Genomic DNA, 12,556 nt, shown 5'->3' with positions numbered 1-12,556 from the left:
CGTGTATACCGTTTCTGTTCCACCTATAAGTGGAATTACTAAATCATAAGATGAACAATGTTCATTTTTTATAGAGACTGACAGTTTTCTAAAATGGCTGTACTATGGCTGTAATCTTCAATGTTGCAGGTCAGAGGGAAAGAGAGTTCTTCAGGGTTTTGCACCATCAATTAAATGGTCTGACCTGGAAGTGACACAAATCACGTATGGTCACTTAACCACAAAGGAGTCAGGATATGCAATCCTACCATGGTCTGGAATGTAGAGAGCTGGAAATACTATGTTAACTTTTTTTTTTTAATTGTGCTTTAGATGAAGGTTTACGGAGCACATTAGTTTCTCCTTACAACAATTAATACACATATTGTTTTGTGACACTGGTTGTCAACACCGTGGCATGTCAACACTCTCACCTTCTTGACCTTTGTTTCCCCATTTCTATTCGTCCAGCTTTCCTGTCCCCTCCTGCCTTCTCGTCCTGGCCCCTGGGTGGTGTGCCCATTTAGTTTCATACACATGGTTGGACTACGTGTATATGTTGACTTTTTAATCTAGGTAGAATTTATGTTTTTGGGAGTGGTGTGACAAAGGCAGATATCTTTTAGACAAATCATTTTCTTTGAATTTTTGTTTAACCATATTACACAGATTTTAATAAGAATTCATATTGCCATTAATTTTGAAATAGTTTTGTGTTGAATTCTCTTTTGATTTCCTTTTGTTTCAAGAATCGTTTAGAAGTGGGCTTTAAATGTTTCCAGATTGATAGATTCTGTTGTGCTTTTATCTTTTCATCAGTAAATTTCAAATTTTATTGTATTTTTGGTCAGTGAACAAGGCCTATATGGTTTCTGCTTTCAGGAATTTAAGATTTCCTTGTGACTTAATGACTTAGATATATCTGTTGAAAACAGTTCTCTGTGTCTGCTAGATCAAGCTTCTAGTTTTTTTCAGGTACATTAGTCTTAAATGATTATGGATTTATTAATTTCTCCTATTTACACTACTTTTTGCTTTATATATTTTAAATCTGTTGTCAGATACAAGATTTGTGATTGTTATAACCTCTCGGTAGGCTGTACCTTTAATCATGAAACATTTTTGTCTTTCTATTGCTTTTTGCTGTAGATTCTATTTTATCTGAAGTAAATATTGCTATACTTGCTTTCTTTTTTCTAGTAACTATACAGCGTATTTTTCTCTGTTCATTTTAAGTTTCCTATATAGTTTTGTTTTAGTTGTCTTTATTAAACAACAGATAGCCTGAATTTTGTAAACTTAATTTGAAAATCTTGTATTTTAATAAGTGAATTTAAATATTTTGCCTTTTTTTTTTTTTTTTTTTATGATTACTGATGTTTGGAATTATTCCCACCATCTTCTGTTTTCTGTTTGCCATAACTTTTTTTCTTGCTGTTTGGTGGCTTGGTCACATTTTCTTAGTTTTATTTTCTCTCTTGCTCTATTGACTTGGAAAGTAGGCAAACTGTTACAGTTCTTCTTGTGGCTCCCTTTTTAAAAAATGCACTTATAAAATATTTTAGAATATAGATGATTATGACGACTAACACAACATTATGGGGGTGGGGTGTCTAGAAGGTCTAGATAAGATTACTCTCACTCTAGTTCTCGAGCGATTGATTGAGGAACACAGGAGTTAAAACAGATGCAGATTAAATTGTTAGCTTTATTACTGTTAAAGTTTAGGTTACCATGCATGTTTTATATACCTTTCTGCACTTAGGTCTGCAGGTAACTGAAATTACTTATGTAAGCAGTCACTAGGACGTCAGATAACCACAAGGAGAAATTCTAAATGGTAAATCTGCAAAACAGTAGAGCCTCCATCATCCTGGATCTTTTGGTGACTGTAGAATGGAGTCTTCTCCAGCCCCCTATCTGTGATGGACCTATAGCACTGGCAAGAAATAAACCTTATTTATAAATCAAATCACTAGAATTTAGTTATTTGTTGCTACAGCTTAACCTAGTTTATCCTGACTAATATGCTCAATTCTTCAGAGGTCCTTGAATAGACCAGAAAACACTCATTGTAGACAGGTAGGTCTCAGAAAGACAAGCAAGGAATGACAATGTTCTGTGAATTTTTTACTCCCATCCTTTGCCCATGTATTTATTGGAATGTTGCCTTTTTTTCTCTTTGAATATAGTTCTTTATAAATTCTGAACACTAGTCCTTTGTTGGTTTACACATTATACCTGTCTTCCAGTCTGTGAATTATCTTTTTTTATTTGTGGTGTCTAGTGTTGAACAGAAGCATGAAATCTTTATGTAATCAAATTTCTCCATCTTTTGCTTTGTAATTTAGCTTTTTTATGTCTTTTATACTACTCAACTAATATGAGTTATTTTTTCTGTATTTTCTTCTAAAACTTCTAAAGCTTTTCTGTTCATATTTAGATTTTTAATCCATCCGAGATATTTTTCAGGGCTCTCTTCTTTGCCTTTTGTCTATTTTATCTGTGTCAGTACTAACCAAAACCAAACCAAACCTGTTGCCATCGAATAGATTCCGACTCAGTGACCCTACAGGATAGGTAAAGTAGAGCTGCCCCATAGGATTTCCAAGGCTGTAATCTTTACAGAAGCAGAGTGCCACATCTTTCTCCCACAGAGCAGCTGGTGGCTTCAAACTGTTGATCTTTCAATGAGCAGCCAAACACTTAACGTCTGTGCCACCAGGGCTCATTTTGTCAATACTGCACTGCGTAAATTACTGTAAGTTTCAATATCTAGTAGGGCAAGAGCCCCTTTTTTAAAATGTTCTGATTTCCTCATCCTGGGGTCTTCTAGATTAATTTTAAGATCAGCTTTTCAGGTTCCATGAAAAGCCCTGTTGAAATTTTGATCAGAATTGAGTTTGAGAGTAATTATATTTGTGATATTAAGTCTTCCCATTTATAAACCTGCTTTATCTCTCCAATTATCCATAAAGGATATGTGTATCCTTTTTGCTGTTACTTTTCAAAATTATATTTTCTATTGGTGGATACACCTTTAATAACTAATTATGAAATGTAGTAGCAAAAAAGATATGCAATGCTCTAAAGGAGGCTTGGTGGTGCAACAGTTAAGCGCTTGGCTGCTAACTGAAAGGCCGAGGTTCGAACCCACCCAGCGGCTCCGTGGGAGAAAGAACTGGTCATCTACTCCCAGTAGGGCTTTGAACTGGTTCTTCCTGGTTCAGTCATGGCTCAGCAAGTAACACTGAACAGATGCAGTTTTTAATGGTACCTGGAACAGGACAAATTACAAGTTAAAACCCTGCTAGAAACTTAAATCTCCCTCTTAGAAAAAAAGGGCAGTGAATGTTGCATAGCAACCAAATCTCTTGCCTGTTGGATTTTCTGCAGAACTGGAAACAGTGCTGCCCCGCAGCCACTTTGAATGTGTGTTGCTCTCTGAAATTCTGGAAATAATTCAATCTCACTGATCAGGCTTCTGAAATGGCTCACTACCCTTCTTCTAAGTCTCCCACTCCAGGGCTTTGACCCCTAATTTATCCTGTTGTGGTGACTGCTCCTGTTGTTAGGTGCCGTTGAGTTAGTTCCAACTCATAGTGACCCTATGCACAACAGAACGAAACACTGCCCAGTCCTGCGCCATCCGCGCTATTGTTGTTATGCTTGAGCCCACTGTTGCAGCCACTGTGTCAATCCATCTCATTGAAGGTCTTCCTCTTTTTCGCTGACCCTCTACTTTACCAAGCATGATGTCCTTCTCCAGGGACTGATCCCTCCTGATAACATGTCCAAAGTATGTGAGATGTAGTCTCACCATCTTTGCTTCTTCCAAGATAGATTTGTTTGTTCTTTCAGCAGTCCATGGTTTACTCAGTATTCTTTGCTTTTGAATTGTGATGACTGTTCTGGATCACCCAAATTGTAAAAAATTTTGTCTATTGGTTTTGCATCATTGGTCGTCACTGAACTGGTTCGAACCAGTTTGAAGCTCTGACTCCTGCAAAGATTATGCATAGAATATCCATGGGGCAGTTCTCTGTCACATGTGGTCTCTATGAGTCAAAATCGACTCAGGTGCACCTAACAGAAAAACTCTTGGGTTTTGTATGTTAATCATCTATATCCAGAAATATTGCCAAACATTATTCACTTATTCCAATAGTTTGTCTACAGATTCTCTTGTATTTTCTAAGTAGACAACAAGGACAATTTTATCTCTTCCTTTCCAATTCTTACCTCTTACTTATTCTGGTGTCAGGTAGCACTTCCAGTTATTACGTCGTTAAAAAGAAGTTATGTTAGCACAAATTTCTGTCTTGTTTTTGACTTTGGGGGATGCTTCCAAAGTTAAAGCCTGATGTATGATATTTGTTGTAGGAATAATCTTTATCAGGTTAGAGAAGTTCTCTTTTAGCCATTGTACAAAGACTTGATTGGGACTAAGTGTTGGTTTTAATGACTCTTTTTTGTATTTAATGAGATAGTCATGTGATATGGTCTTCTACTGTAATCTGTTCATGTTGATAGGCTTTTTTTCTTTTTATGTTGAGCCATTGGTGAGGTAATTTTCTTTTCATATGCTAGTGGCTGTCTATATTTCTTTTCTGAATTGACCGTAGATTTTTTTTCCTCTTAACCGGGTCATTGTATTGCTCTGTAGCCTCTTTTTCTGTGTTATGATGTTTAACTCCTTCTTATATATTTTCCCCTAAGTTTCTTAACTTTATTTATGGTGTCTTTTGCCATATATAAGTTAATATTACATAATTAGTCAAATCTCTCATTTTTCCCCCTTTTACTCAAGTTCTGTGTCATGCTTAAAATCCCTCATGTTAAATTATAAAATGATTCTATAACTTTTATAGTTATCTTACCCTTCTTTAAAAATTTATTTCATCTAGTATTTGTTTTATATAGTATGTGAGATTGGAACCGCGTTTTCTTTTCATATACGTAGACATTTGACCCTTACTGAATAAGGCCTTCCTTTGTCATTGATTTGAAATGTCAGTTTTCTGATATACTAAGTTTTAATATATACCTGGGTCCATATTTGACCGCTGTCCCCTGTTCCATTTATCTATTTATGTATTGCTGTGCCGAAATCATATTGTTTTACACGTACTTTATATCAGGCAAGTCTCTGAGGCAGGGATATAAAAATCTGAAGCTTCAAATAGCCTGTGTTCAAATCCTAATTCTGCCACTTCACAACAAGTCTTTTGACCTTGGTCAGGGTAGTCACTTCGCCTCTTTAAGGCTTAGTTTCCTTTCCTGGAAAATGTTGAAGGCAGTAGTATCTGCCTCATAGGTTGTCATGAACTTAATACAATACCTGGCACTAAACTCTCAATAATTGTTAGCTATCCTTGTTTTAAGGGTTAATGCATCTTTTTTTTTTTTTTTTTTAAATCAATACTTTTATACAATACCCTATGCCCCGTGGTCATTCCTTCCCCTAAAAGACAAGTGCCGAATACAGTGTGCCTTTAGGGTCCTCTTTCTCTGAGACAATCAATGTTCATATGGAGCCTCTGCTTTGCCTGTTCTTTCTGGCTCCCTAGTAACATGGGTTCTCCTTTCTGCATGTCTTATGGTGAACTCACCAAGGCTGGACTTCTCCACCCTGTAGGGAAGCCCTGCATGTCTCCAGTTGCTTTGCCAGGAACTGTGAAGTTAGCCCAGTTCAAGGGGGAAAAAGAAACAGTAGCCCAGTGTGTTTATAGGTCCAACTGGAGTTCTTTTGATTTTTTCCATTAAGAAGTAGACACTGTATTATAATTCCCACTTGATTCCTACATATATTTCTCAATTGGTTTAAAATATACCTCAGTCTGTTACATGAGTTATTTTCCCCATATATCTATAGTTATTACACAGGAAAAATTTTTTTTTTTGTTTCTTTAACAATATTTACTAAGAGAAGAGGTAGCAAACTGGAGGTCCAAAAATGAAATGAGACCTGCAGACAAATTTAGCCCAAGGATGGATTTTAAATATTTTTGTCAACATTTTAAAATTGTGATATTTCACAATATGGAATCTTTATTCCTGTATCAGTCAAAGAAGCAGGGGTGGTGGTGGTACGTGACAGGGATATAGGTAAGATAGTTCATTACTTCGATATTTCAGTTCAATGGCAGTGGGTTTGGTCTTTTTTTTTTGGTCCTCTGTTGCCCTTCCAATTTATGGTCCCACCCACAGGTAATATGTGAGTGTGCCTGTTTACCCACAACTGCACCAACACAGTATCTGATCAAATTCTTTCGATTTTTGCCAGTGTGAGGAAAAAATGGTATTTCACAGTTTAAAGTTGCGTTGTTATGTTGCAACAACATAAAACTGAAGTTGGGCATCTTGAGCTGAATTTAAATTATTTTTCCAGTTTGTCTCGACCTTATGTGTTCATTGCCAGGAAGATCTTTTAAAAGTGTGTATGTATCAATTAGTTGATTTTTTAAATGGCTTTCAGATTTTGTATCATTTAGAAAAAGTCGGAGTTGGAGAGTATAAAAAAGAATTCATGGTTTTGTTTTTTACATTTAACTGATCCATCTGTAATTTCAGAATAAGGTTAGGAAGTATGCAGGTTTACTTTTGAGGCAAAAATGTATATATTGTGAAACTGAGATTACAAATAAAGTATAATTCTTGGGAAAGAGTTGTTACTGTATTGCTCCTCTGTTTGAAGGGAGGGTCACTGAAATTACCACCACCCCCCCCCCCCCCGCGCGGCTTTTGAAGTAACTCTTTTACGTAGAAAACTTGAAAAAATACAAGAGGGAATGAAAATTAACCACAATCTCAGCATCACATTATAGATAACAAAATTTTGATCATACTGTATCTTAAATAGTTTTCACTTTAGATTATAAACATGAATATAGTCTTAAAATACTTCAAGTGGTTACTTAATATTCTGTCAGAATTATAAAAAATACTTTCTGAGGAGAAATCCCAAACCTTTAAAGGAATGAATGATCTGAGTTTTAGGCTTACCTTGAAATCCTGAACAATTCGGAAGATGTTGGTTTTAAAGAGTGGACGCCAGCACGCCCAGCAGCCTCGACAGTCAGCAGGTCTTCACCTGAGGGCGCTCCCCGGCCAGGCCAGGTTGTGTGGAGCCAGCGGCGCGTCTGAGGCAGGAGGGCCGCCGACCGCCACGCGTAGAGATGGACGTCGGCGCGGGGGCGCTAGTGGCTGGCTTCCCCGACGGCACGCGCGGGCTGCACGGGCCCATGAGGCCTTGCGGCGCCTTGGCCCCGCGTCCGCGCGTGAGGCTGCGCCATGGCCTCGCGACCGCGGGGTGCAGAAGCCCCATCCCGCTGGGCCGCGGGCGGCTGTGACAGGGCTGAGCGTGCTGCGGCCGAGGCTGCAGCGTCCCCTGGTGGCGGCGAATGTGAGGGCGGCCGAGTGCGGCTGAGGGAGGGGCCGAGTCCCCGGTCCCTGCCAAGTGCCGCCCGGCCCTCTTGAGTCTGGTCCACCGCGGGGCTCTGCGTCCAGCGTTTCTCTTCGGAGAAGTCCTTTTCATCGTAAAGAGCTCTCTGAGACACTTTCTTCTAAAAGGCCCCCATTATGCTTCTCTGACGCTTTGGCTGCACGTCCCAACTTTGAGTTCGGAATTTTGGCGCTGAAGGAACCCTGGACCCGCAGGCGGCCGCCCGACGCCCCCAACGCGTAGGCGAAGGCTAGGAGGACTTCGGGGGCTTTCCAGCCTTCGCTCCCTTGCTGCCCACTTTGGGGCCGTTTTCAGAAGTTGTGAACTTCCGGGGTTGGCTCGCCCCGTTTGTGGTTCAGAGTCGGTGGCATGTAGTCTGCGTTGGGCGCGGCCCTTTAAACTTTCTGTGTTTTAAACTTCGGGGGTGTGGCCGTGCCCTCGCCTCTCCTAGCAGCTAGCTGCTCCTGACCCACCCGGTCCTTCCCCTCCGCCTCCGCTTTCCAGATGCTTTGGAGTCATGAGCCGGGAGGGCTCAGGGACCCGTTTGGTAGCGGAGGTGATCAAAGGTGAGTGCGGGAGGGCGCGGGGCTTCCGGATCCCGAGCGTCGCCCGAGCACCTGGTGTTTGAAGGGCGTCAGGCACGGGGGCCACGGGGGCCCCGGGGGCCACGGGGGCCCCGAGGGCCCCGAGGTGCAGGCCAGGAGGTGCTTTTAACATCGCAGCAGGGTGGACGCTGCCTCATGGGCGTGGGTGGCCTCCTGGGACTCCTGATCCCCAGGCAGTGGTCTTGCTTTGGGACGGATACGCGCATGTATGTGTGATTGTGACTCTTGTGTGCTTAACGCTCACAGCCTGCTAGGTTAGTCGAGCCTCCCCACTCGGGGGAGCAAACCACCTCGGCCACTGGACACGGGATCAAGGGTCATTTGTGGGAGGAAAGAAAGAAGCCCCGTCATCCGTTTGAGTGTTTGTGGTTGCAGAAATTCTAGTTGAGTTTACAGGGAAATAAATACCTCGTGACTTGAATGGCTGGCAGAATTTTTTTTTTTTTTTTTAAATTACTATGTGGAGAAAGGGTGCCAGCTGGCGTCCTTTGTTTCTTACTTCTTGTTCTAGTGAAAGTATATATATGTTTTTATGGCTGTACTTGATTTTACATTTTTGAGGCAAATCCAAGCGTAAGGTTTTCTACTAAGCTAAAAAAAAAAAAAAAAAAAAGCTAGCTCTACTAATATTACTAACTATTGCAGATGACTTTGTTTTGCCGAGATTTTTTTTGGCAACTCTTTTGGAGGAAGAAGGGTGGAGCCTCTGAGCATTACTGCCCAGTTACCATTCTTGCTAATTGTTATAACTTCCTAGTAGCGAAGCTGCATTTATGAGCGCAAAGATCATCTCAACCTCATCATGTAGAGACCTCTCATTGCTTTTTTTAACGGTAATCTGTCTAATTGTAAAAATACAAAAGTGGTGATTATGAATCACAGAAAAGTAGTGAGTTTTTTTTTTTTTTTATAAGAACAGCTTAAACACGTAGTTTGTTGCTGGTGTTCTGTAAATGTTAATTTTGAAGCAATTTGCAATTTGAAGGTCTTTGTCTTTTACTTAAAAAAAAGAAGTTACAGAAATGACTTTTTAGGATGTGTTGAAAACAGCAAAAATCGTAAGCTTAATATATAAGGTTGATGAGTAACCAGTCAGATGTATGCTGTCATAGTTGTTGAAATTTCTTAGTCCAGGGCAACTCAAGTTTTATAATGAGCGATTCCCCCAGAAATCAAACCATATGGTCATTTGAGAAGTCATTATTAAAACTTATGATTAAAGGCAATTTCTTCTTTAAAAAAAAAAAAAAGTTTTCTTTATCTGTCATTACCCACCATAATAGCCAGAATATTTTGAAGTTACCCATTAGCCCCCCCTTCCATCTGATATATACATGGAAAAAATAAAAATTTGACTTCATCTGAAAAGAGTTGCATCTTGATATATGAAATGTTTTTTTAAGAATGTGAAGGAAGGAACATTACAATTTTTCCATTTCAGATCGCCTTTGCTTTGCCATTCTCTACAGCAGACCAAAGAGTGCATCAAATGTACATTATTTCTGCATAGATAACGAACTTGAATATGAGAAGTAAGTATTAACTTGCTTTTCTAAAGATTATGAGTACTCTTTTTGCTTTGAAGACTCTAGAGGTATGCTTATAAACAGGGTAGCCTTGGAAAATTTCTAATCTGTTGATTCAAAATTGCAGGATGCTTTTTTAAAACTCCTGGTAATAAAATAAATCCTTAGGGAAAAAAAATTGAAATTAAAAAAACCGCCCTAAATTGGAACATTTATGTTTGAAATTCTAATGGTTTACATTGCACTACAAATGAGATATAAACTAGTGTATTAAAGTAAGGTACTGTGTTTTTTACAGTGGAAAAATATGTGGAAAGACAGCTTTTTTATTTAGAAGGTATTTTCGTATATGTTATTTGAGGTTAGATTTAGATGTTGTAGAACTTAATTTCTTTCATTGTTTATAGGCATTGTTTGCTAGAATTGTTTGCCATTAGTAAGGCAAAAAAAAAAAAAAACCTTTAAATTTTATGACCAACAACAATTTGGTGTGTGCTTTCTTGTCTTAATTTGATCTGTAACCCCCAAAAGGCTTGTTCATTTAGAGCATCTAACCTATACATATGCATTTTTGTTTTTCATTTTCGAAGCTTCTACGCAGATTTTGGACCACTCAATCTGGCCATGGTTTACAGATACTGTTGCAAGATAAATAAGAAACTAAAGGTAAATTCTTTTTTTACTTTAGATTTAACTTAAGTCATCATTGTTAGTCTGGTCTTGGGGAGAAAAATTAGGAAAACAGGACAAAAAAAAAATGTCGTGTTTTTCAAGGCAGTTGTGTTTGGGACATACATGTGGTTTTTTTGCTTTATAAAGTCATATTGCACATACGTGTTTGCTCAGAGCTTTGACTGGACAGGTTAGGTTTCGGTCATTTGGGCTGGTGATGCTCAAATACTCAAAAAGCCGAAGTGGAAATTGGATAATGAAGCAAACCTCTTATTGTCTGACCCAATGGGGCTGAAAGCTAACTAGAGAAACTCTTCCTTTGATTTGGTCATTTCCTTTCTGTCTTTGCTTTGATAGAGTGCTAGGAAACTAATAAGAAAAATTAGCTCATCTTACTTTGTCTTAGTCTATCCTGAAATTCCCATGATACTTTGCTAGTTGTGACTCATTACCGCGACCCCTTACTCACATCATTGAGGAGCAGGAGCAGCGAGGGCAAACCACGTATCTTTAAGGCTGAATCCCTGAGAGATGCAAAAGTATATTTCTATTAGTTTGAACCTAGACTCCACTCATTTGAAAAAATTTTAAATTACCGGTCCTGCCCACTGTGGAGTAGTTACGTACCGTTAGCAGTTCCGAATTAATCACTGTAAATTCTCAAGTAAATACTGAATTTGGAAGCAGGTACTTTTTTAAAAAACTTGACTCGATATTTTTTAAAACAAAAAAACCTTTTTATTATGAAATAATCACACATACACAGAAAAGTGCCTTCTCCCAAAATCTACAGTTCACAGTGCTTTATAGGAGCCCTGGTGGCTTAGTGGGTAAGTGATGCGGCTGCTAACCAAAAGGTCAGCAGTTCAAATCCATCAGCTGCTCCTTGGAAACCCTATGGGGCAGTCTGCTCTGTCCTCTAGGATCGCTTTGGGTGGAAATTGACCTGATGGCGACAGGTTTTTTTTTTTACAGGTTACACATTTATACCATCACAGAAGACAAGAAATAGAATATTGGCAGCAGCTCAGAGGCTCCTCTCATGCCTCTTCCTAAAAACCATCTTGTCTTTCTTCTCAAAGCTAACTACTGTCCTGTTGCCATCCTTAGCTGGTTTTGTCACTTCATTGAATGATTTTTGTACTGTATTTGTGTTCATTATGGATTTGTACTTATTTCTTCTTTCTAATCGTTATTCCTCTTTTAAGTAGTAATATAAGCATTTTACGGCCTTGTGTTATTTGTTACTCACTCCTCCTTTTTTCCGCATGCCCATGACCAGCCCTTTGTTCTATACCTGGGCCAGGAAGCTAAAAATAACTCCACCCCCTTTTATTCCTTTAATTTTGAAAGATTTTTTTTTTTTTTTTTTTTACTCAACCATTTATGGTCTTATCTTTTCAGTCAATGAAGAATGTATAGGTCCTTTTTGTTGTTTTCATTTACTAGAACAACTTGCAATGTGGTTATTGACCGTCCAACCTGATTGAAAAATTACTGTTTATTCAACTAACAGTGACGAAAGTGTATCTAGAGTTTGAATGAAGAGTGCTTGTGCTTGTGTTGCTGGACGGCTGTTTTTTTTTTTTTTTTTTTAATTAACTTGGATGTCTTACTCTGTGTAAACAACCAAAGGAAAATATGTACACATTCATCAGTGAAACACTGGAAACTGGCTCAAGAATATATACACGCTTATTGAACTGAGTAGATCCTGGTCTTTACCATTGCTTGAATCCATTTCTACTGAAGTTAATGAAGTACAGCTGAGGAAGTGCGAACTAATCATATATTCCTTTTATTTTGAAGCTACCTAATCATATATTCAGAAACCCTGGTGGCATAGTGGTTAAGTGCTACGGCTGCTAACCAAAGGGTTGGCAGTTCGAATCCGCCAGGTGCTCCTTGGAAGCTCTATGGGGCAGTTCTACTCTGTCCTATAGGGTCGCTTTGAGTCGGAACCGACTTGACGGCACTGGGTTTGGTTTGGTTTTTAATCATATATTCATTTTATTTTTAAATTCCATACCCTTTTTAACTTTGTCGATGTATGATATACCTATAGAAATGTGTGTAAATCCTTAGTATACAGCTCAGTGAATTTTCACAAACCAAATATACGTGGGTAATCTTCAGCCAGAACATTAGTAGCTCCCCAGAAGAGCCCACTTATGTCCCCTTCCAGTAACTATCTCTGTACCTGTCCCTCAAGGTGATTCATTGTTCAGACTTCTAACAACATAGATTATTTTTGCTTGTTCTTATTTGCTTGTTTATTTATTTGTGGTAAAATTAACATAACACAGAACCTTTTGAAGTGTACACTTAAG

At 38.8% G+C, this 12,556-nt stretch overlaps 1 protein-coding gene across 9 annotated transcripts in view; it reads left to right on the top strand.

Moving 5' to 3' along the window:
- Positions 1-12,556, top strand: part of CDC14B (cell division cycle 14B) — a 114,613-nt gene that overhangs the window by 34,863 nt on the left and 67,194 nt on the right. For 6 of the 9 annotated variants that reach the window (XM_049894895.1, XM_049894896.1, XM_049894901.1 and 3 more), the window contains exons 2-3: positions 9,470-9,560; positions 10,145-10,220. In XM_049894895.1, the coding sequence (XP_049750852.1) occupies positions 9,470-9,560; positions 10,145-10,220 (167 nt within the window). Of the gene's footprint in view, positions 1-7,519; positions 7,990-9,469; positions 9,561-10,144; positions 10,221-12,556 lie in introns of those variants that run through there. The other 3 variants (XM_049894898.1, XM_049894899.1, XM_049894902.1) reach the window with 3 other exon arrangements.

Source organism: Elephas maximus, chromosome 9 (genome assembly GCF_024166365.1).
Source record: "Elephas maximus indicus isolate mEleMax1 chromosome 9, mEleMax1 primary haplotype, whole genome shotgun sequence".
Taxonomy (NCBI): Eukaryota; Metazoa; Chordata; class Mammalia; order Proboscidea; family Elephantidae; genus Elephas; species Elephas maximus.
The sequence above is the reverse complement of the archived record's forward strand: the minus strand, read 5'-3'. Positions and strand labels throughout refer to the sequence as shown.